General features: G+C 45.5%; 1 protein-coding gene across 1 annotated transcript in view; it reads right to left on the reverse strand.

Annotated features, from left to right (window-relative positions):
• Positions 1–25,699, reverse strand: part of DNAH10 (dynein axonemal heavy chain 10) — a 158,618-nt gene that overhangs the window by 54,869 nt on the left and 78,050 nt on the right. The window contains exons 31-43 of the mRNA XM_047759974.1: positions 24,926–25,195; positions 24,586–24,769; positions 22,003–22,137; positions 21,208–21,360; positions 17,397–17,585; positions 16,153–16,299; positions 15,376–15,567; positions 12,503–12,621; positions 10,295–10,453; positions 8,894–9,029; positions 6,828–6,950; positions 4,956–5,090; positions 4,435–4,651 (exon numbers count right to left, since the gene is read on the reverse strand). Of these exons, the coding sequence (XP_047615930.1) occupies positions 4,435–4,651; positions 4,956–5,090; positions 6,828–6,950; positions 8,894–9,029; positions 10,295–10,453; positions 12,503–12,621; positions 15,376–15,567; positions 16,153–16,299; positions 17,397–17,585; positions 21,208–21,360; positions 22,003–22,137; positions 24,586–24,769; positions 24,926–25,195 (2,159 nt within the window). The remainder of the gene's footprint in view (positions 1–4,434; positions 4,652–4,955; positions 5,091–6,827; positions 6,951–8,893; positions 9,030–10,294; positions 10,454–12,502; positions 12,622–15,375; positions 15,568–16,152; positions 16,300–17,396; positions 17,586–21,207; positions 21,361–22,002; positions 22,138–24,585; positions 24,770–24,925; positions 25,196–25,699) is intronic.

The raw sequence follows: 25,699 nt of genomic DNA on the forward strand, positions 1-25,699 counted from the left end.
GTGGGGCCATCCAGAGGTAGTTGTTCTCCACCATGCAGCTTCTGGGGAGTCCACGACCTGAACCCTTCTATGGGAGACGTGATCAGACTTGCAAAAGATGAATACGGCCATGATAGGAAAATGGATTTGAAGAAAGTAAGAGTAGAAACAGGGAGCGATCTATTACTGCAGCTCCTGCTTTGTCCAGAGTAGAGGATAGGAACAATGGTGTGGGGAGAAATGAACGATTTAAGAGGTATTTCAGGCATAGAGAGGATGGGATGGAAATGATGGGTTGGGGAGGGAAGAAAGCGTCAAGGTCAAGAACGTGAAAAACAGAGATAGAGGAGTTCATATCGTGGCTCAGTGGTTAACGAATCCGACTAAGTACCATGAGGTTTCGGGTTCGATCCCTGCCCTTGCTCAGTGGGTTAAGGATCCAGCGTTGCTGTGAGCTGTGGTGTATGTAGGTCGCAGACGCGGCTCGGATCCCGCATTGCTGTGGCTCTGGCATAGGCCGGCGGCTACAGCTCCGATTAGACCCCTAGCTTGGGAAGCTCCATATGCTGCGGCTGTGGCCCTAAAAAAGGACAAAAACAAAAAAACAAAAACAAAGATAGAGAGATGGATGGACAGATAGATATGGATGGTATATGATAGATAGATAGATAGATAGATAGATAGATAGATAGATAGATAGATAGATATGGATGAATTGATGGATGGATAGATAGAGAGAGATAGATAAAGATGGATGGGTGGATACATACAGTTAGAGTGACACACAGATAAGATACAGATGATAGATAGACAGAGAGAAAGAGAGATTTAACTATAACTGAGTTAGGGAACCCAGGAGAAGTCTCAGCAGGAAGGAGACTGGAGGTCAGAGCTGTGGGCAGGGGTGGAAGGGCTCAGTGAGGACACAAAGAGAGAAAAGAGGGCCCAGGACCAAATTGTGATGGGAGGGAGGAGCAGAGGAAGGGGACTTGACCAAGGAGATTCTGCCGCACGGCCAGGATGGAACAGGATGGAGGAAGAGTATTTCAAGAAGGAAGAAAGCAGCCAACCATGGAGGAAGGTTAGGGAAGCAAGGGCCAGAAGAGCCCATCAGACTGGGCAACGAGGAGGGAGTGCATGTGCTGGCTGGCAGCAGTTAGTTGTGTGGATGGGAGGTGGGGAGCAGGGAGTTGAGAACTAATGGGTTGAGAGAGGAAGTAGCTCCAGATAACCTTTCAGGGTGGGTGGCTTTATTTATTTATTTTTTTAATCTTTTATTTATGTGTATATTTTTTTCTACTGTACATCATGGTGACTCAGTTACACTTACATGTATACATTCTTTTTTCTCATATTACATGTTCCATCATCAGTGACTAGACAGGGTTCCCAGTGCTACAGAGCAGTATTCCATTGCTAATCCATCCTGAAGGCAAGGATGCATGGCTTTAAAAGGCAGAGGCAGAGAGACAAGCTCTGGAAGACGCTCGGTTTAGGAAGGTTTTCCTAGATCACAGCTAAGACCCAACGGGACAAGCCTAGTGGAGAGGGACAGATGGAATATATCCCGGAAAGACAATACTGGTGAAGCCAGGAGCCCAAGATGGGGGTGGGGAGGGTGAGGGAAAGGGGCCGCCCTCAAACAACAGGGGGGGGTTCCAGCTCAGCCAGGAGGGCGTCTCCTCCCCTCTGAGAAAGGAGCCGGGAGAAGATGGGAGCTGGAAAAATGTCCATTTTTCCCGCTGAAGGAAGAAGAGGGGTCATCTGCAGAGATAGGGGAGAAGGCCAGGTGGAGATATGGAGAAAAGGGAGATGACCTGCCCCGGTAGAGACAGGCAGGAGAGTTCAAGTCAATTTACAGAGGCACTGGTCTTCGTGGCTGTGTGATTTTCTCAGCATCACTCGGCCTCTGGACAGGGGCTTGGGTTTTCTCAGAGGGAATCAACAGAAGGACAATGAGACAAGAGAGTGGGGGATTTTAGGCAAGAGAGGATGAAGTGATTGGGCAACAGAAAAGAATTCAGAAAGTTTAGAAGGTGGTGGGAAGAATAGAAGGTGGGGGACAGTCCCCACAAGGCCAGCTAGGAACACAGGTGCCAAAGTCACAGAAGCTCTCTGGGCAGGGAGTGGAAGGTATGAATTTAAGATGCAGACAGAAGAGTGTCAGGGTGTCGTGAGCTAGGATGAGGTCCAGGGACCCAGATGCTACAGCTTCGTACAGTAGGCATCTGGAAGTGGGTTGTCTACAGGGCCATTCAAGTCCCCACAATGAGGGCAAACTGGGGGAGAAAGACCAGACCAGGAGCAGCATCGTCTCTGCATGAGGGGATTACAGACAGCAGCAGCAGCATTCAGCCAGCATGCTGGGCAGAGCTGGGAAGCAGCCCCCTCAAAGGAGACTCGGGATCCTGAGAAAGTGCAAGCAAACTAACACCCAAAAGAGCAGGGACTTGTAAAACATCTTTTATTTGCTCAATATCTGTCCATGAGAAAGACCTGCAATCATTTTACTTTGAGCTTTAAAAAGAACAGCCCAGGTAATGATTACAGAACACAACTTAGGTCTCCCTGCTGAGCCATATTTAAACGTCACTAAGAGATGGACAAAGAAGGATCCTGGTGTTACCTATAGTTCTTGGAGAATGCAACATTTTCACCATAGATGGTGCTTTGAGGATATTTTTCATGCAAAAATTTAAACCTCAGGAGTTCCCGTTGTGGCGCAGTGGTTAATGAATCCAACTAGGAACCATAAGGTTGCAGGTTCGACCCCTGGCCTTGCTCAGTGGGTTAACGATCCGGCGTTGCTGTGAGCTGTGGTGTAGGTTGCAGACATGGCTCGGATCCTGTGTTGCTGTGGCTCTGGCCTAGGCCGGCGGCTACAGCTCTGATTAGACCCCTAGCCTGGGAACCTCCATATGCCGCGGGAGTGGCCCTAGAAAAGGTAAAAAGACCAAAAAAAAAATGTAAACCTTAATATAATGATTTCTCACATGAATGATCTACAGATACACAGGTGATTGCCTACAGTGCAAAAAACTCAGGAATATAGCAGATGAATTAAGTTGTGGAACTTTAGAGAGATGGTTTCAAAAAAAGAGAGAATCCCGAAGAAGTTCAAAGACATGGACAATGTGAAAATTTTAAAGAGTTTAAACACAGTGAAGGAAGCAAGTGACCAAGCTAGAGGGAGAAAAGTTTCAACCCATCAAAGAAGGCCATACAGGGAGTTCCCACTGTGGCTCAGCAGTAATGAACCAGACTAGTATCCATGAGGATTCAACCCCTGGCCTTGCTCTGTGGGTTAAGGATCCAGCATTGCCATGAGCTGAGGTGTAGGTGGCAGATGAGGCTTGGATCTGGCATTGCTATGGCTGTGGCATAGGCTGGTGGCTATAGCACTGATTCGACCCCTAGCCTAGGAACTTCCATAAAAAGACAAAAATAAATAAATAAATAAGCCCATCCAGGCAATCAAAATTACAGTGAGGGAGCACCTCACATTGATCAGAATGGCCCTCCATTAAAGTCTACAAATAACAAATGCTGGAGAGGGTGTGGAGAAAAGGGACCCCCTCCTACACTGTTGGTGGGAATGTAAACTGGTGCAACCACTATGGAAAACAGTATAGTGGTTCCTCAGAAAACTAAAATAGAATTACCAGATGCTCCAGCAATCCCACTGCTGGGCATATACCCAGACAAAACAACAATTCAAAAAGATACATGCACCCTTATGTTCATAGCAGCACTATTTACAATAGCCAAGACTTGGAAATAACCTAAATGTCCATCCACGAATGAACAGATTAAGAAGATGCGGTACATACACACATTGGAATACTACTCAGCCATAAAAAGAATAAAATAATCCCATTTTAAACAACATGGATGCAACTAGAGATTATTATACTAAGGCAAGTTAAGTTGGAAAGAGAAAGACAAATATCATATGATATCGTTTATCTGTGGAATCTAAAATATGGCACAAATGAACCAATCTACAGAACAGACACAGACTCATAGTCTGGGGTTAGGAGATGCAAACTATTCCATTTAGAATGGATAAGCAATGGGGCCCTGCTGCACAGCACAGGGAACTCTATCCAATTGCCTGGGATAAATTGTAATGGAAAGGGATATCCAAAAAATAAAGTATATACATGTATAAATAAGTCACTTTGCTGTACAGGAGAAACTAGCATAACATTGTACATCAACTGTACTTCAATAGTAATCTCTTTTTTAAAAGGCCACCCAAAGGAGCTGGGCTTCTGCTATAGCAATTCATGCATCTGACCTCCTGACGGTACCACCAGGTGCTCTAACCATGGCACGTTTCTCTCCAGAAGCAAATAACCCGGAAAACCCATATAAGCATACATATGGAAAAGCAAGGCCGTGTCCTTCTCAAAAGCATTCTGAGCAGGAAAACAGGTTATATTTGGTACCTACCTGGCAGTTCCCCGGGACTGGCCCAAACTCCATCCGTATCAGCAGTAGGCAAAGAAGCAATACGTTTAATACATTCGTCAAATTTAGCCCTTCCATCCTCAAGGAGGGAGGCGCCCAGAGAACAGTACAGAGCCTCTAAGAAGTAGCTTTCCAGAAGATCAGGGTCCTCAATTTCTCCTTCTAGTAATGCATCCAGCATCTTGGTTAACTGGGTTACCTGGTTCACAGGAAAAACCCTGGCTCAGCCCATGTATTCCACAGACATCCCCACCAGGGTCAGTTCTGGTCAGAAATCCTGGGCTCAGAGTGATGGGAACTGTAAGACTCGCCATATTGGTTTGGACAGATGGAGTCCCCATACCTTGTCTTGCACCGGGTCACAAAAGGAAGCAGGATGTCCTTCTTATCAGTATTGGCAATGTTAGAGCTTCCCCATTTGGCATCTTTGCTTCCCTTGAAAGCCCACTGTGGGTCCATCTTTAGGGAAGAATTCCTTTCTGCTAACAATGATCATTTCTTACCATATTTAGGTCTGTCTGAGGAACGATTGTCTTCAGCTTCTCTCCTTGTCTTCCATCCACGATTCCTTCCACTATCATATCAATGAGATAGGGCACATATTTCTCAAATAGTCTCTGCAAGTCACCTTGCTCCACCTATAACAGAGAATGCATGTTCAAGTGTTCCTTTATTTAAAAGGAAGTTAGGGGAGTTCCCGTCATGGCTCAGTGGTTAATGAATCCGACTAGGAACCATGAGGTTGCGGGTTCGATCCCTGACCTTGCTCAGTGAGCTAAGGATCCAGCATTGCCGTGAGCTGTGGTGTAGGTCGCAGACATGGTTCGGATCCCATGTTGCTGTGGCTGTGGTGTAGGCTGGAGGCTACAGCTCCAATTCGACCCCTAGCCTGGGAACTTCCAGATGCTGCAGGAGCGGCCCAAGAAATGGCAAAAAAAGACTAAAAAATAAAAATAAATAAAAGGAAGTTAGTGGAAAGCTTTTCTTGTTAAAAAAAAAAAGAAGAAGAAGACAGGGGGTGAGAAACATTTTCTGATGAATGATAAATTTGGCAGGTGAGTAAACTCTTTTACAAGTGCCTTATGTTGGTGTTCCTGCTGTGGTGCAATGGGATCGGAGGCATCTCTGCAGCGCCAGGACACAGGTTTGCTCCCCAGCCCGGCACAGTGGGTTAAAGGATCTGGCATGGCTGCAGCAGTGGTGTAGGTCAAAATTACAGCTCAGATCTGACCCCTGGCCCAGGAACTCCATGTGCAGTGGGGCAGCCAAACAAATAAAATAAAATAAAAGTGCCTGTTGGGGCTGCCCTGCCACATACGGAGTTCAATCCCTGGCCCAGGAACTTCTACATGCCGTGGGTACAGCCAAAAAAAGAAAAGGTCCCATTTGACAGAAAAAGGACTGATTGTCTTAGAGCTCAAGTGATATGGCTTCAGTCACCCAGCAAAGAGTGCAAAGCAGTAGAAGGTCCGTCTCCCTACCAAGGCACTGATGACCACCAGGGATGGGTGGATGGTCCTTCACCACATGGCAGCGGGTCTCAAGTGGTCCTATCATGTTTCCCTTGTGCTTCCTTTCTCTGGGGTAATTATGTCCTGGTTTCCAATTCACCATCAGCCTAGTGATCCTTCTAGAGACACATCCTGTGTCCCTTTGAGAATGTGGTCATGGTGTCCTGCGTGTGGTCAAGCCACAACTCTCCGGTGACTGTCACATCTATCTGCACTTTTCAGTGAGGTTGATCATTAAGACAATGCAGCCATGTGACTCATCACAGGGTTTGAGGTCAACGGAAACCATCGGATCTCAATTCCAGGACAAACTAACTCCTTCGCACAGTGCATTCATCCAACTGAGCAAAACAGGAGGAGCTGGGTACCTCCTGGAGACAAGCCTCTCAAATGCTGGGCTTGGCTGGAGAAGGGGTTGTCAACCCATAAGCCAAATCTGGCCCTACACCTGTTTTTGTAAAGAAAGTTTTATTGGTACGTAGTTGTGCCCATTCATGTACTGTCGCTACTTTCACACCACAACAGCAGGCTGGAGTAGCTGCAAAAGAAACCATAGGACCCACAAAGCCTAAGGTATTTGCTTTCTACCCCTTCATAGAAAAAAATGTGTCAACTTCTGGTCTAGACTAACAAAATCACTACCTATCCCACCAGCTGTGAATTATCTGGAAATCTAATAAGCGTGTCTTCCTTGTTTTCATCCAACCTAGAACTTACTGTATTAGAACATTAAGTGTTCGAGAAGATCATGGGCAGGTCAAGGTCAAGGTCCTGGCCTTCAACTACAAACATCCCTCTGAGTTTTGTTTATCCAACTAGCCACCAATACTAGTCACTTTAAGTCATTTTGGAAATAACGTTCACCTTGTTTTGTATTTGATTAACCCATTTTTTCCAGTACGGTTGATATTTCAAGTTTTTAGGATCCACAAAAACCATTCCACATCGAGACACAGTCGCAGGGGAGGCATACTGTAAATCTCCAACCTGGAGAAATAATCAAAATTAGTGTTTCCTACCACTATAAGCAATTGGAATACATGTTTAAAAGCCCTTGCTTGTACGAAGTTTTTATAACTGCATAAAACCCAAGTCATATCTAGATGATGAGGCTTCTAATTGAACACCTGGGTTTGTCATCGGAAGACTATGCATCTCTGATGTAGCACTTTTTAGCTTTCTTTACCATAAAATTAATGTGAAAATTAACATGCTATAGAATATCTGGCAAAAATTTTAAAGCATAAAGAAGAAAATAAGTTATCCAAACTATTACCACCAAGAAACAAACACTGTTTTGAAGTGTTTTTTTCTTTATTATCTTAGTCTTTTTTCCTAAGTTTTTAAACATAATTGAGGTCAGATAATATGAAACAATAAGTATGCATCTAAACCAGCAATATTAACACACCTGTCTCTCTTTATTTGAAAAAAAGACACTGTGCTGTCAGCCAATAAGATAATGAGGGAGTTCCCATTGTGGCACAGCAGAAACGAATCTGATTAGTAACCCACATGAGGTTGCAGGTTTGATCCTGGCTTCACTCAGTGGGTTAAGGACCCAGCGTTGCTGTGAGCTGTAGTGTAGGTCACAGATGCGGCTGAGATCCTGCATTGCTGTGGCTGTAGCGTAAGCCGGCAGCTGTAGCTTTGATTCAGCCCCTAGCCTGGGAACCTCCATATGCCATAGGTGCGGCCCTAAAAAAAAAGATAATGATATGTACAAATACTCATCCAGTGACCAATTTTGCACACCAAGTTAGGAATGGCAATATTAAGCTAAGTCTCAGAACCACAACTATAAAAAATGTTTGGAGGATATGATAGAAAGTTTGAAAAAACAAATGAAGATAAAGCAAATAGTGCAAGAGAAAATGAAAGGCAACTACAAACTCCAGACAAGAAAAAATAGCTCTAAAAGAAAGTAAATGTATTACAGTGCCTGGATTTCTTGCTTCACTAGCAAGTATATCACAATATACTAGCTGGCTCTACAGTAAATATTTCCTTTTTCATAGTGATGTACATATGCTTACTGGTTGAAGTGATTGAGTGATATAGCATTCTGAGGAGGGGAGGTGGGCAGATGGTATAAAAGATGAACCCTTGGAGTTCCTGTTGGGGCTCAGTAGAAATGAACCCATCTAGTATCCATGAGGATGAGGGTTCAATCCCTGGCCCCATTTAAGCAGGTTAAGGATCTGACATTGCTGCAAGCTGTGGTGTAGGTCACAAATGTGGCTCAGATCCTGTGTCGCTGTGGCAGTGGGGTAGGCCAGCAGCTGCAGCTCCGATTCTACCCTTAGCCTGGCAACTTCCATATGCTTCAGGCATGGCCCTAAAAAATAAACAAACAAATAAATAAATAATGAGCCCTTAGTTTCCTAGCAGCCAGTCAATAGAGAATGTATGAACTTAATAAAGGAAGAAATAGCATGCAAAGTGCAATATTTATGGATACTAGGGAAACCATCAGAAGAAACAACTCAAGAGTGAAAAGTAGTTACTTCTGGGATACAATAAGAAGGGATGAAGGAATAGGTAGAGAACAAAAAGTTGTCCTTATCATAAATTCGTCTGCATTGTTTGAGTTTTCCTTAGTCATCTACATTTATAACAACTTCAATAAGCATTTGAAATGGAGTTCCCATCGTGGCTCGGCGCGAACGAATCTGACGAGTATCCATGAGGAAACAGGTTCGATCCCTGGCTTCGCTCAGTGGGTTAAGGATCTGGCGTTGCTGTGAGTTGTGATGTAGGTCCGAGGTGTGGCTCAGATCTAGCATTGCTGTGGCTCTGCATAGGCCAGCAGCTACAGCTCCGATTCAACCTCTAGCCGGGGAACCACCATGTGTCACGGGTGAGGCTCTTAAAGAAAAATGTTAATGAAAAGAAAGACATGTTCCAAATTACTTTTCATCACTACTTGCCTCAAAGAGCAGAGCACAGTGTGCTTGAAGTCGAATACGCTCGCCATTGGCCAAAGTCAAGAGCTTGTTGTCATCCATCACCGAGTTCATGTTCTCCACCCACAGAGCATCCACATCACCATCAAATAAAATATACCTGTGGCAACAGGAGAAAAGTGAGCCATGAGTCCTAGTAAGCCTCTTGTTGTGAACTTGGTGTAACCTTCCCAATTGTGTTGAATGCCTTTCCCCAAGGTGTTCTAACCAAGACCTGAGACAGAGCACCCTCCAGAGATGTGACCCAATAACACAATATCATTTATTATATTTATATAGGTTACTATATATGTGCATGTATATATATATATATATATACATATGTATGTATATGTATGTGTATATATAAACTGTTTGAGTTATATAAACTATTTGAGTTAGTCACCAACATTTAAGAATCAGGAAATTTCACAACAATCTGGATTTCTTGCTTCTCTGGCAAATGGGGAGGTCTGACAGTACAGACCTGCCTTCCTGCCTGGGAAGTTGCTGCCCACTGAAAAGAGAAAATGCCACAGTCCATCTCATTCTTTTCTTAAATCTGAGACGGAGCATCAGTTGCTGGTTTTGACACCTAATTCTCTTATGGTAAAGTTAAAAGGTAAGTATTTCATATACCCATGTGTAGTGGATTGCATGGTGGCCTCCCAAAAAAATAGTTCTACCCTGAACTTTGAGTGTGAGTGAGTGTGACCTTATTTGGAAAAAAAGGTCTTTGCAGATATAATTAAGTTAAGGACCTTGATGGAATCATCCTGGATTTCCTGGTGTGGTGGCTGGGTTTGAGGGCTTGGATTCAGTCATCCCAAGTTCAAATCCCTGGCCTCCGGGACGAGTTCTTCCCTTCCCTTCCCTGGACCTCAGCTTCTTCCAAGGTCAGCGGGGCCTGCTGCAGTCAAGGCGACTGAGATAACACATAAACAGCACCAGGTCCTTTGTGAAGAGAGCCTCCAGCATCTGACTGTAAGTGTGTTTGTCTCCAAGCATGAAACTACACTACTACACATCCTTTGTTTATTCGTGAGGTTTAGCTGATTTCATGATGAGTCAACCCAGGCTCTGCATTCCTTACAAAAATACTCACTTTCGGAGTTCCCATCATGACTCAGTGGTTAACAAATCCCACTAGGAACCATGAGGTTGCAGGTTCCATCCCTGGCCTTGCTCAGTGGGTTAAGGACCCAGTGTTGCTGTGAGCTGTGGTGTAGGTTGCTGAGGTGGCTCGGATCCCGCATTGCTGTGACTGTGGTGTAGGTCAGTGGCAACAGCTCCGACTGGACTCCTAGCCTGGGAACCTCCATATGCCGCGGGCATGGCCCTAGAAAAGGCAAAACAAAACAAAACAAAACAAAACAAAAAACTCACTTTCGCTCCTTCTTATCCGTCGGCTTGTTGATCTCCCTGAAGATGTTGGACAGCACCCCATCTGTCCAGTCTCGGGTGGTGGGGTCCAGGATGCCATAGAGCTCTATGACACTCATAGCCTTGGGGTTCAGGACATACAACTTGGTCACCAGCCCGAGCCTAAATCAAAGGAGAGGCTTCAGCCGTGGCTCGGGCAGACTAAACACACTAAGAGAACAACCTAGGCCACCCATGTTGGGGATTTGATGTTTTGGATCCAAGCCAAAATTTAAAATGTGATCCATGCAAATTCTGCACTGTGCTTCCCACTCCTTGTTAATGGCTTATACTAAACGCAAGGGAACCACCTTTCCCCGGAATCGTGGCCCCAACATCATTGAGGTCTGAACTGATAACTCTGCTTTGACTTCTGAGGGCAACAGACGCTAACCATGTATATTTCATCATATATTTACACATACATGCATACAGCATATTTATGTAAAGAGGTCACAATTAGCCTAGGGCAGAGGAAATAACAGACATCAGGATAACATAAAACCTTTGAACTCGATGTTCGGTCCCTCGTATTGACAGAGGACATCTGCTCTATGTTGCTGACTTCATAAAAAAATTACGTAGACAGGGCATTTCCCACTATAATGCCTATAAACTCCTGCAGTGCCGTGGGATTAATTCATCTTCCGAAAACTACAGTTCATACAAACCCTAGTTCATAACAAACTAATAAATAAATAATAGTGGCATGCATTTACTCACATCTGTATGTGATCGCTCTATACATTATATAATAAGGAATTAAAGAAAAAGCAACAGGGTGGCTATGGAATAACCCTCTTAAAATCAACAATCGGGGTTCCCATTGGGGTTCAGAGGGTTAAGAACACAACACAGGATGTAGGTTGGATCCCTGGCCTTGCTCAGTGGGTTAAGGATCCAGCGTTGCTGCAAGCTGCATAGGTTGCAGATGTGGCTTGGATCCAGTGTTGCTGTGGCTGTGGCTTAGGCCTTGGCCGCAGCTGTTTCAACCCCTAGCCTGGGAATTTCCATATGCTGCAGGTGTGGTCATAAAAAGGGGAAAAAAAATCAGAGTTCCCGATGTGGCACAGCAGAAATGAATCTGACTAGTATCCATGAGGATACAGGTTCGAGCCCTGGCCTCGCTATAGCCTGGGAACCTCCACGTGCCGCAGATACAGTCCTAAAAAAGAAAAAGAAAAAGATGTCAGCAAGCCTTTGTCCACCAGTTTACTCATGAGAAACAAAAGAAGAAAAGACAGTCACTTACTCAATGAGATTTTATAGACTATCTGGAAATGATTAAGTCACAAAGATTATAAAGCTTGAGTTAGATTTTTGCTGGACTATCAGTATGGCATTGACATTTTCTGGAATGCAGTTGTTGCTTAGGAGAAAAATAAAAAGTCAGAAAACCCATTTTCAGTATAAGGCTATCAATTCCCTACAGGTCTCTGTGATTTTCTGTATTAGGGTGTGAGATGATTTTTTTTTCCCATAAAACAGCACTGCTCCTGCAGGGCTGGTAATGATAAGGCCTTTGGGTAGGGGACGCACTTGGCCACTGATTCTATAACAATGTTGCATAACAGTGCAGGTCCTGACTGCCTTTAAAGGAGCAATCTGAATGCCAGGAAACAACAGTGACTTAATTTCCAAAGCCTTTTTTTTTTTTTTCTTTTTTCTTTTTAGGGCTGCACCCACACCTCACTTGCAGTATATGGAGGTTCCCAGGCTAGGGGTCAAATCGAAGCTACAGCTGCCGGCCTTTATCACAGCCACAGATATGACCTACACCACAGCTCAGAGCAACACCAGATCCTTAACCCCCTGAGTGAGGCCAGGGATCGAACCCGCCACCTCATGGTTCCCAGTCAGATTCGTTTCTGCTGTGCCATGATGGGAACCCCCTCAAAGCATTCTTATAAGATAATTTGTGAAATACTCATCTCACAAATAAACCTATTTACAGTCTGATGCACAAAAAAGATAACAGTTTTGCCTTCTGAAATGTATTAGTTAACTCAGTAATGTAACAAGACACTCTGGGCTTAAAGAGAGTGTTTGGAACAAATTTAACCTCCCAGGAAATCAGACAACAAATTGGGCATAGGTAATAAGAACACCACCACTGACCTTACCACAAAACTGCCCCGGCGACCAAGCCCTCCCCATGGATGCCATACTCACTTGGTCTGGGCCTGACACAGAGCGTTAATAACCACAGACTTGCCGCCTCCCGTGGGCCCCACCACCATCGTCGTGTGGCGGGTCAGCATGGTCTCAAACATCTGAACCACCTTATCCACCTGCGGAACAAACATTGGCAGCTGGGTCAAAACACATCTTTAAAAAAATTTTTTAAACAGCTTTCTCGAGCTAGACTGTGCATACCCTATAATTTACCTACTGAAAGTGTTTCAACAATTCAATGGTTTATAGTGTGTTCAGAAGGTTGCAAAACCATTACCACATTCCATTTTAGAATATTTTCATCACTCACCCCACTCCCCAGAAAAAAACTCTGTGCCCGTTGTGTCTCTCAAGCTCATCCCCACCCCACCGCCGGCACCCACTAATCTACTTTCTTTCTCCATGGATTTGCCCATTCTCGACATACAAATGGAATGATATAAATGGAATCCTGCAGTATGTTGTCCTGGATGTCTGGCTTCTTTCACTTAGCATCATGGTTTCAAGGTTTATCTGTAAGTGTAGCCATGTCAGTGCTTCATTCTTTTCATGGCCGAGTAATATTCCACTGTAGGGCTAGACCACATGAGGATGTGGATTCAATCCCTGGCCTCGCTCAGTGGGTTAAGGATCCAGCACTGCCGCTAGGTATGGTGAAGGTTGCAGACACAGCTCGGATCTGGTATTGTGGTGGCTATCTTGTAGGCCAGCAGCTGCAGCTCCAACTGACTCATAGCCTGGGAACTTCCATATGCTGCGGGTACGGCCCTAAAAAGAAAAAAAAAAAGAAAAAGAAACAGCCACCTCCAGTGGAAACCATCAGGACTAGGATAGGTGCAGAGAGTTCTCATCTGTAGTCAGTGTCTGCTGCCCCAGCCTGAGGCCTCTGGGTAGCCAGGACCCCAAGGTGGGCCTTGTGGAGGCAGCCGCCCTGATACTGAATCTTTGGCACTCATATTCTCAGCAGAATACTTTGGCAATAATATGTGGCTTATAGACAACATATACAACCTCACAGTTTTCAGATGATCAAAGTTCTACCTGTAATATCTAATTTAAATTTTTTTCTCTTAAGTGTGACCCTAGTGGGAGAAAAGGTGGGGTGGGAAAAGAACAACAGATGGTTGGGCCCCAAAACAAAATACTTAATTTATCTGATCACATTGTGCCAAACAATTGGAAAGTGGTGTATCCATGCAGTGGAATATTACTCAGTCTTAAAAAGGAAGGGAATTCTGCCACATGGCTGGGCCTAGGGATGATCATACTAAGTGAAGTAAATCAGATAGAGAAAGACAAATACCATATAATATCACTTATATGTGGAATCTGAAAAAAAAGATACAGGTGTTTCCATTGTGGCACAGCAGAAATGAATCCAACTAGGAACCATGAAGTTGTGGGTTTGATCCCTGGCCTCACTCAGTGGGTTAAGGATCCAGAGCTGCCATGATGTGGCATGACGTGGCTCCGGATCCTGCATTGCTGTAGCTGTGGTGTAGGATGGCGGCTGCAGCTCTGATTTGACCCCTAGCCAGGGAATCTCCTTATGCCTCAGGTGCAGCCCTAAAATAAATAAATAAATAAAAGCATAAATAAATAAATAAAACCATAAATAAATAAATAAAAATTTAAAAAGATACAAACGAACTTATTTACAAAACAGAAACAGACTATGCATAGACTTAGAAAACAAACTTACGGTTACCAAAGGGGAAATGTCAAGGAGCAGCATGGATTGGGAGTTTGAGATTAACAGATACACACGACTATATGTAAAATAGATAATCACCAAGGACCTGCTGTAGAGCACAGGGAACTCTACTCAGTAGTCTGTAACAACCTATATAGGAAAAGAAGCTGAAAAAGAATCTGAAAAATAATCAGTGACTATAACCAATTCACTTTGCTGTACACCTGAAACTAACACATGGTAAGTCAACTATATTCTGATATAACATAAAAGTTAGTTTTTAAAAAGGAAGGGAATTCTGACATACGCTACAACATGGACAAACCTTCAGGACACTGCTGAGCGAAACAAGCCACAAACAAAAAGGACAAACACTGTACAATTCCACTCATGTGAAGTTCCCAGAGGAGTCAAATTCATAGAGACAAAGTAGAGGAGTGGTTACCAGGGGCTGAGGGAGGGGGGACGGGGAGTTACTGTTTAATGGGGACAGAGTTTCAGTTTTGCAAGATGCAAAAGTTCAGGAGATCTTGCACAATAATAGGAATATACTTAACACTGCTAAACTCTACTAAAAATGGATCAGATGGTAAGAGTTCTATTATATGGATTTTACCACAATTTAAAAAATGAGGGAGTGGGAAATGGTTAAGATGGTAAATGTTACATGTATTTTACCACATTTTTTTTCTTTTTTTTTCTTTTTTTTTTGCAGCATATAGAAGATCCCAGGCTAGGGTTCAAATTGGAGCTGTAACTGCAAGCCTACACCACAGCCACAGCAATGCTGGATCCAAGCCAAGTCTTTGACCTTACACCATAGCTCACTGCAATGCCAGATCCCTGACCCACTTGAGCAAGGCCAGAGATTGAACCTGCATCCTCATGGAGACTAGTGGGATTCATTTCCCCTGTGCCACGATGGAAACACCCACACAATTATTTTTTTTAATGGCTGCACCACAGAAGTTTTTTATGGCCAGCATATGGAAGTTCCCAGGCCAGGGATCGAACCCAAGGTACAGCTGAGACCTATGCCACAGCCACAGCAATGCTGGAACCTTAACCCAATGTGCCACAGCAGGAATGTCCACAATTATTTTTAAATGAAAAAAAAAAAAAAAAAGGCAAGGACCCAGAAAATGTCGGTGACGTCTCATCTTCAGCACCATTTTACCTGGACAGGTAAGATGACGTAGCCATTTTCCTGGAGCACCTGTTCTACAGCATCATTGAAATCCGGGTAGCGAACCCGTGGGCAGTCTAGTCCGGGAAACAGATCGGAAATTAGGCCAAGGAAAAGAGGGACGTCCTCAAACACGAACTTGGGTAGATTCATGTCTCGAAGGGCCCTCATCAGCACCACGTCCTGGATGGAATAAAACAGGGGTGTCTTCAAAGATGTTTCCAAAAGCCCCCAGGGCTAGTCTAGAAATCCTCTTATGAAATAAAAAATGAAATCTTACACTAAATATGAAACATAAAGCACTGCAAGCACATTCTCGAGGGAAACACACAAGCCTGCTGCCCACAATGCGGCACAGACTGAACTCTTTAGGAAGGAGTAAGTCCTGTGTGAAAGAAGCATGACTGCCTCTCTGGCTTTTATTGCAAAGAGGAAAAAACGGATATTCATGCTTCCTCAAGAATTTTGTTTACGCCCACCCCCTCCACCCCACCATCCTGCAATTGTAGATTGATTATTATCACTGAAGCATCACAAAGGTTGGTGCCACGAAGATCTTGAACTGGACCTTATGGTAACACGCCAAGGTAGAAGAAAATAATATAATGAATAAGAGACCAAACGAAGGTCAGACACCTCAGTGAAGTGACAACTAAGAATAAAACCTTTCCCTTGAGAACTCTGCTCCCCATCACCTCCAGCCCAGCATTGATCAAATACACGAGAACCAAATGAAAACCCAGAGAACTTCATGCACGTGGCCCCTACCTCCCTCAGTTCAGGAGAACCTCTCTTCAGCTCACCAGCCATCACCAACACTGATTTCAGGGCTCGGAGGCCAAAATCATAATGATGCTGCTTTGAGAGCTGCTCCCGGGCCAGCTTGTACAGAACGGTCATCTTTTTGGCCAGAGTCTTTGGTGATAAAAGGTAATGAAAAATAAATGAAGAAAATGCCCTGAAAGCACCAGAACATCATGACACAAAGAAAAGACAGTAGATGACATAAAGATGTTTAGATGAAACTGCTCCATAAACAAGCAAATCTTGCCTCTAACAAATAGCAAGATGGGTCCTCCGTGTTTTTGCTTTGTTTGTTTTGTTTTAGGGCTGCACCGGTAACATATGGAAGTTCCCAGGCAGGAGTCTAATTAGAGCTGCAGCTGCTGGCCTACACCACAGCCACAGCAATGCAGGATCCAAGCCACCTCTGTGACCTACACTGCAGTTTGTGGCAATGTCGGGTCCTTAGCCCACTGACTGAGGCCAGGGATTGAACCTGTATCCTCACAGAGACAATGTCAAGTCCTTAACTGAGCCACAACAGGAACTCCAGTTTCCTGGTTTTGATTTTATCACTGCAGGAAGCTGGGAGAAGGGGCACCGCAACTCTCTGTCCTATTCTTGCCACCTCTTGTGGGTCAAGTGATGTAGAAATAAAAGATAAGGAGTTCCCATTGTGGCTCAGTGGGTTATGAGCCCAACTTGTATCCATGACGATGCGGGTTCGATTCCTGGCCTCACTCATTGGGTTAAGGATCCGACGTTGCCATGAGCTGTGGTGTAGGTCACAGACGTGACTGAGATCCCACCTTGCTGTGGCTGTGGTGTAGGCCAGCAGCTACAGCTCTGATTCAACCCCTAGCCTGGAAACTTCCGTATGTCTCGTGTGCAGCCCTAAAAAGCAAAAAAAAAAAAAAGGGGGGGGGGGGAAGAAATAAAAGGTATGATTTTTTTCGGCTAAGCCCATGGCATGCAGAAATTCCTAGACCAGGGATCAAACTCAAACTGCAGCAACCCGAGCCACAGCAGTGACAACACCAGGTCCTTAACCTGCTGAGCCAGCCTGGAACTCCCAAAAAATTGGATTTTGATGAAGAGAGAAAGGGAAGGAGAGACGAAGCAGAACAATTTAAAAAGCCCCACAGAACAAAAACCTCCCAGACCCCTGTCTGAGAGCAGATCCAGGTGGAATGCAGGGCTGGGGGGGTGCAGAGTTGGGGGGTGCTCACCTTGGCCCAGAGGAAGCCCTCGGAGAACAGCATGATCTCACAGATCTGCTGCAGGTCCGGCACGATCACCACCACGGGCCGAAAGAGGGCCTTCACTGACTCGGGCAGCTCTGTGCGGCCTGCGTAGCCGGGGTTCATGGTGATGAAGATGCCCATTCTTGAGTCCAGGGAGATCTCCTGCCCTTCAAACTAGAGAACAAAGAGAAAGGAAGGAGGGGTTGCCAGCCCATCCAGGAGGAAGGAGGCTCGGGAGCCATGTTTTGCGAAGCAGACACTACCCATCTCTTGCCTGTTCCCTGTGATAAATGCAGCGTCTTCATGCTTCTGGCCTGAGTGTTCTGGGGGGCAAGGCTCAGCCGACCCCCAAACTCTGATCCTAATCAAGGGTCTGTGGACCTGAGAAGGAGCTGATGTTGGGAAAGTGTGCGGCCTGGGGTTGATTCAAGGCGCTGTGGGCCCCCCCTCGCCACAGATCATTTACCCTCTCTGTGTCTCAGTTTCCGTTTCTGCAAGGTTGTGGCAATTAAACAAGACAATGTAGTCCAGAGCCCCCGCCCCGCCACTTCCCACAAAGTGGACCTTCATTCGTGTTGGTTGTCACTTCCCTCCCCATTTCCACCTTCGTGTTGGTCTGGCGGCCTGGATGTCACGTGGACCCTTCCTCCAGAACCTCAGCTCACATCTTCGAGAAACCAGCCTTTGTCCTCTAGGTGCTTCATGTACCAACCAAGGGCAGAAATCTCTCCATTTTGAGTCTCTTTAGCCTATAGGCGAATTTCAACTGTCTTAACTTTCCCTCCTACTAAGATTTTACTATTTTATTTCTTTTTTTTTTTGTCTTTTTAGGACTGCCCCCATGGCATATGGAGGTTCCCAGGCCAGTGGTTGAATCGGAGCTGCAGCTGCTGGCTTACACCACAGCCACAGCAACGCCAGATCCAAGCCGCATCTGTGACCTACACCACTGCTCACGGCAATGCTGGATCCTTAACCCAGGGATCACACCTGTGTCCTCATGGATGCTAGTCAGATTCATTTCCACTGAGCCATGATGGGAACTCCTATTTTATTTCTTTTAATGGTCCACCAGCTAGACAGAAGACAGAAATTTTTTTTGTTAATATTTCCAAGTGGTTATTCTCAATCTTTATTTTGCATGATGAGAACTCAAGGGCATGTTTAAAATGGGGATCCCCAGCCCCATTTGCAGAGAATCTGACATCAGATGTCTAGCTGATTGTTCAGGAACTATAATTTTTTTTTCTTTTTTTTTTTTTCAGGGCTGCACCCATGGCATATGGACGTTCCCAGGCTAGGGGCTGAATCGGAGCTACAGCTGCTGGCCACAGCAACAGCCAAAGCCACAACAACACTGGAACCTTAAACCACTGAATGAGGCCAGGGATCAAACCTGCATCCTCATGGATACTAGCTGGCTTCTTAATCCACTGAGCCACAAAAGTAACTCCAGGAACTATAATTTTTTTATTTTTATGAGGCACCATCTACCTCAGTGACAAGAGGGCAGCCCAGCAGACAGCTGATACTCCCTCAAATGAAGGCTGCTATCTTTTTTTTAACTAAATAAATGAATATTTTTAATAACACGGATGTTAATTAATAGTATATAATAGGGAGTTCCTGTTGTGACTCAGCAGGTTACAAACCCGACTAGTATCCTTGAGGATGCCGGTCCAATCCCTAGCCTCACTCAGTGGGTTAAGGATCTGGCGTTGCCATGAGCTGTGGTGTAGGTTGCAGATGCGGCTCGGATCTGGCATGGTTGAGGCTGTGTTGTTGGCCGGCAGCAACAGCTCCAATTAGACCCCTAGCCTGGGAACATCCATATGCCGTGGGTGCGGCCCTAAAAAGCAAAAAAAAAAAAAAGAAAAGAAAAGAAAAAGAAAATAGTATATAATAAAAAAGACTAATTAATAACATATTTGGAGGCCACTGTCTCCACCCCAAGTTTGCAGGGAGACCACCCTTACCCACTCCTCAATATTCCACCTGGGTCCCAGATCACCCTCTAGAGATGACGGACAGGACTGCTCTTGAAAACACTGCTTCTAGAAACCCAAATTCATTGCAGGTCCAATGTGCCTTCCGTGGCAATAGCTCAGCCCTAAAATGTTTCAGAAGAACTAAGTAATGGAAATCCATCCAGAACATTTACCAGCAACCTCAAATGTCTAAGAGTATCCAGTTTACATAATCTCTTGATCATGAGCCACACTGAGGTCCAGGGAGAAAAAAGGTAGGATGTCAGGGCTGCAGAGGTGCCCGCAGTGTAATCCTCACCAACCCAAGCCGAACTTGGGTCCTGAACTTCCCAATGAGGCTCTGGAGGGCCTTGGAGGATGCACAGGAGTTTTCAGGTAAAGGAGAAGAAAGGACAATTCCAGGCAGATAGGGATGTGTATGATGTCCCAAGGCCAGGTATGTCTCTGCAGCAAATGACATGAAGTAATAAGAGTGCAGGGCACATAGGGACAAGGACAGTGGTCTGAGGCGCAAAAGAGCAAGTTGGGACCAGAAGGACCCTGTGTGGGAAAAAGGCCAGCCACTCTGGTCCCTGTTGACAGAGAACTCGCTCTTGGCTGCCAAAATGACATAAAGTCATGTTTCTCCAAATTCTGATCCAGTTTAACCTGATGTATTAACACAGACGTCTCAGATTTGAGTCTACAAATGTATTGCTGGATGGGGAGAGATTAGTAAATTCTCAAAAAAATTTTTTAATTTGCCTTTCCACTTCAATGACAACCTTAACGACCTTGCTCATTATAATTCCCTAGCTTTACCAGGAAGGAAGGCAACATTTCTTGTTCACTGTGATGAAAATTTCTACTGAAGACATTTTGACTAAAAGGATCATTGATTTTTTTTTTTAAAGGCAATTTTTTCTCAAGTTTGGGAAATTGCTAGGAATATTTTTTTTGACCTTGACCTTGAAAGGGGGTCTTATACTTCACTTACTTGTGTGCGATGCCCTACGAATCTATAACTATTAGCCACATGTCTGGAATTATTTTGAAGTTCTTAAAATACCACAATTTTTAATCATCAAAGATAATGATGGAGTTCCCTGGTGGTCTAGAGGTTAGCATTAGGCACTTTCACTGCTGCTCCTGGGTTCAGTCCCTGGTATGGGAACTGAGATCCCACATTAAGCTGCTACACACCACAGGAAGGAGGAAGGAAGGAGGAACAGAGGCAAGGAAGGAAGGAAGGAGAGAAAGAAAAGTATTTAAAATCAATTGCTCTAAAAAAATTATTTTTAATTTTTAAAAGAGGCTGATAGGAAGTGCCCTTGTGGCCCAGCTGTGGTTGCAGGCCATAACTGGGCATGTGTTCAATGCCTGGCCCAGGAACTTCCATATGCCATAAATTCAGTCAAAAATAAATAAAATAAGAGATACTGATAATATGAGGAAACCCAATTATCTCCATTTTGAAAGTAGAAGTCAGGCAAATCATCTGAAAAAAGAAAAAAATATATTTTTTCTCTTTAAGGCCACACCTGTGGCATATAGAAGTTCCCAGGCTAGGGGTTGAATCAGAGCTGAAGCTGCCAGCCTACACCACAGCCACAGCAATGCTAGAGCTGAGCTGCATCTGCGACCTACACCACAGCTCGTGGCAACACCGGATCCTTAACCCACTGAACGAGGCAAGGGATCGAACCTGCATCCTCATGGATACTAGTCAGGTTCTTAACCTGCTGAGCATAATGGAAACTCCCCACCATTTGATGTTTCGAGGAAACGCCACATGTTCCCATCCTGGTGGGCTTCACACTTATCCTCACCTGGAACGTGGTCAGCTGATGGATCAGAGCATTTCGGATCGTCTGAATCTGAGATGAGATGACTGAGAGCACAGAGGCATCTATGCGATTAAACTCGTCAAAGCAGCCCCAAGCCCCACATTGAGCAAGGCCCGAGAAAATCTTCCCAACAGCCTAGGATGACAGAAATGTCAGGACAAGGGCAATTTTCATCTTTAACACTGCAAGCAGTCCATTTATGGATACAATTTTCTAAAGTAAAGGGAAATGAGGATTATCAGATTGGCACAGGAGTGGTCAGCCAGCCACCCCACCAATCGATCTTCCTGACAAGACTTTCAAGGCCCCCGATGGGCCAGCTCCCACTCACAGCATTTCATAAATTCAAGGTTTTAAGTAAAAATTCATATTTCTGGCTTCTCTTGAGATGCTGGAAAATCCAGCAATACTGGGTCCTCTTTTCCAAGTGCAACAATTGCCCTAGGCTGAACAGTGGCTCCCCCTTTAGATGGAGCTTTGCTCTTCAGTTAGCCACAGTCCCCAACACTCTCTATTGTCTCTGCTTGCTGCTTCACTCACTTACATTATCTACCTGACTCTGGTGGGCATTTAGTTTGGACTTTTGCTCTCCATGCTGGTAACAAAGAGATACATCCAAGTTCTGAGACTGTGATGGTGAAAGCCTTCCTACCATAGTTCTCCATCTGTCCCTGTGTCATTTCATGGAAGCGTATGAGGCGAAGTGCCTTCCTACCATGTCCCACTTTTAGCTCTCTGCCTAAGAAGATAGAACGGGAAGTGATGCCAGAGCCTTACTTTGTAATCCATGCCTTCACCACAGTTGGTCACAACACAGAGCAAGCCCAAGGCTTTGGCCAGGTCCTTGGTGGTCTCAGTTTTGCCAGTACCTGCTGGGCCAGCAGGAGCTCCACCCAGATACATGGACAGTGCCTGTTATGAGTCAAATGCAAAACATACGTTGTCTGCTTCATGGAAGGAAACAGGTGTCAATTCCCAGTCTGTGACAATCTCTGCAGAATATACAAATAGCCATGGACGAGGTCACACTCACCTTTTCTGAGAGTCACCAGTTTTGACTTTTTTTTTGTTTTTTTAGGACGGCGCCTGCAGCATAGGGAAGTTCCCAGGTGAGGGGTCGAGTTGGAGCACCAGCTGCTGGCTTACACCACAGCCACAGCAATACCAGATCCTTAACCCACTGAGTGAGGCCAGGGATCGAGCCCACATCCTCATGGATACTAGTCGGGTTCTTAACCTGCAGAGCTACAACAGGAACTCTACCAGTTTTAACATTTCTACATTTCTCTAGTGATCTCCACAGACTCCCATCCCCCATTATACAAGGACCAGCATACCAGGGACAGAGCAGTGAGCTGGAATCTGTCCCCACCCTGAGGACAATGCCCAGAAGTCCCCAGAATTGAGGCTCAGGGACACACGGACATCTTTGCAGAGGATTCATTTTGCCCAAAGTAAGATTTGGTCCTTTGTCTGCAGACCCTAGGAGCTGACCTCTAAGCCCTCGGAATGTCCTGCCTGAGAAGAGTGTCCTTGTTTATCTGGGTTCTTTGGGCCATACAGGGCAGTCCCACAGGGTGATTTATGGTGGGAGGCATGGGCCACATGGTACCGTCAGGTCAGCTTCCAGAGGGTATGGAGACTAGGGTCAACCACTCAGGTGGTCAGTCACGCCTGCCTGACAAGTCCCGGGTTAATACCCCGGCCACCAAGGCTTGGTCTGCTTCCCTGGGTGCATGCGTCACACATGTGGCCACAAGCTGTTGCTAGAGGACACAGTGCTGTATGCACCCTCACTCTAGAGAGGAAAGTGAAGCTTTGAGCTGGCCTCCCTGGACCTTGTGCTATGCTTTCTCCCCTTGCTGATTTTGACCTGTAAAAACCATAACCATGGGAGTTCCCATTGAGGCTCAGTAGGTTAAGAACCCAACAATTATCCATAAGGATGTGGGTTCAGTCTCTGGTCTTGCTCAGTGGGTTCAGGATCCCACGTTGCTGCAAGTTTTGGAATAGGTCGCAGATGCAGCTTGGATCTGGTGTGGCTGTGGCTGTGGCTGTGGTGTAGGTCAGCAGCTGCAGCTCCAATTTGACCCCTAGCCTGGGAACCTCCATATGTTACAGGTGCAGCCGTAAAAATAATAATAATAATAACCATGACTATAATGGCTTTACTGAATTCTGTAATTCCTTTTAGCAAACTATTGAACCCAAGTGATTTTAGGGGCCACCTGAACTTGCAACAGCCCAATCCTGAAAGGCAGCAATTACACAGATTTTTTGCAAAGGATGACGTCCCTTACTATCAGTGTTAGTGTTCTCGGGCTGCCACAACCAAGGATCACAAAACCGGCTGGCTTAAAACAACAGAAATGTATTACTTCACAGTTCTGCATGGGAAAAAAGTCTGAAATCATGGTGTGGGAAGGGTGACACTTCTTCTGAAGGCTCTAGGGGAGGGAGCCCCCTTGCCATCTCCAGCTTCCAGTGGCCCCAGGCATCTCCTGGCCCGCAGCTACCTCCCTCCCGTCTCTGCCTGCGTCTTCACATCCTCCTCCCCAAGACTCTGCAACCTCCTCATTTCTTACAAGAAAACCAGTCATGGGTGTGAAGGCCTGAATCCAGGATGTTCTCCCCCACAACCCTAAACTAATTAAATCTGCCAAGACCCTATTTCTTTTTTCTTTGCATTTTTTAAGTTTTATTAAAGTATAGTTGATTGACAAGGTTGTGATAATTTCTGCTGTACAACAAAGTGACCCAGTCACACACATACACATATCCATTCTCTCTCAGATTCTTTTCCCACACAGATTATCACAGAACACTGAGTCGAGTTCCCTGTGCTCTACAGCAGGTCCCCGTTGGCCACTCATTCCACATAATTCAGTGTGCATGTGCCAATCCAAACTCCCAGTCCATCCCCAAGACCCTATTTCTTTTTTTCTTTCTTTTTTTTTTCTTGGTCTTTTCTGGGGCTACACCCAAGGCATATGGAGGTTCCCAGGCTAGGGGTCGAATCGGAGCTGTAGCCACCGGCCTATGCCACAGCCACAGCAACGCGGGATCCGAGCCGCGTATGCGACCTACACCACAGCTCGAGGCAACGCCGGATCCTTAACCCACTGAGTGAGGCCAGGGATCGAACCTGAAACCTGGTTCCTAGTCGGATTCGTTAACCACTGAGCCACAACGGCAACTCCAAGACCCTATTTCTAAATAAGTTCACATCTGAGGTTTCTGAGCGGACATGAATTTGGGGGTCAAGCCAGTACACCATCCCAACTACCACTGTCTCACGTAGAGAATAGCACATAACCCCAGGTGAATGATAAGCACCAGAGGGGCCAGGTCACCAGTCACCTGAGTGAGAGTCAGGTAAATCCGGTCTGTGAGGGGCGTGATGACCAGCCTCCCGTTCAAACCCATGTACTCGTAGCCGTAGCTGAAGGTCCCTGTGCACTGGCGGATGTTCAGCTCGTCTGGTTCTCGGTCCCAGTAAAACCGCAGCTGACTTTCCCATTCAAACTCCCGGGCCTCGAGGATGCTGGAAAGTGAACAACGATGGAGGGGGTGGTGGGATAAGGAAAGAGGGAGGGATGAGGCGGAAGAGGAGGTGGACCATGCACAAGGAGAGATGCTGAGAGAGGCCAGAGGATGAAGGACAGGTTTTGCCATGCTAGTGGCCCAGGTAGGTCCCTACCTGCTCCGTATGAAAGAGTCGACTATATCTCGGGCATGCACGTCGATGATGAGGATGGTGTTGTACTTCTTTCTGTCGTTTCTGCTCAGGGACATGGTGATCCGAGTGACCAGCTCATCGATCTGCTGGTGCATCTTCCGGCCATAGTTCTTCATGGCCTGCTTCTCCCCTTGCTGCACTTTGCGAAAGACATCCTCCACCTCCCAGGTCCACCACACCTGGCTGGCCGCCAGCACCACCATCCCTTGGTACAGGAGCATCCAGTCCACCCTAAAGGAAAAGCACATCTTTACCGAGATTTTCCCAGGCTTGGGACCGAGAGTGGTCCCAAGAGGAATGTATTTCCTTCCATCAAAAGAGGGATGGAAAAAGAAGACGCTGTACATATATACAATGGAATATTACTTGGCCATAAAAAAGAATGAAATAATGCTGTTTGAACTACATTAGGACAAACTTTTTTTTTTTCTAAATTATATTTCAAAAAAACGGACCCAGGGCCATTAAGTTCCAATCCAGTAAAAGTGACAGTGAATTTTTAGTCCTTATCTTGATGATGTATAGTGAAAGGCAAAATAAATTTGAAAGAATGCTTAAGGAGTTCCTAATGTGGCTCAGCGGGTTAAGAACCTTACTAGTGTCTACGAGGATGCAAGTTTGATCCCTGGCCTCGCTCACTGGTTAAAGACTCAGCATTGCTGTGAGCTGTGGCATAGATTGCAGATGCGGCTTGGATCCCACATTGCTGTGGCTGTGGTGTAGGCAGGCAGCTGT

Source organism: Phacochoerus africanus, chromosome 15 (assembly GCF_016906955.1).
Source record: "Phacochoerus africanus isolate WHEZ1 chromosome 15, ROS_Pafr_v1, whole genome shotgun sequence".
NCBI lineage: Eukaryota > Metazoa > Chordata > Mammalia > Artiodactyla > Suidae > Phacochoerus > Phacochoerus africanus.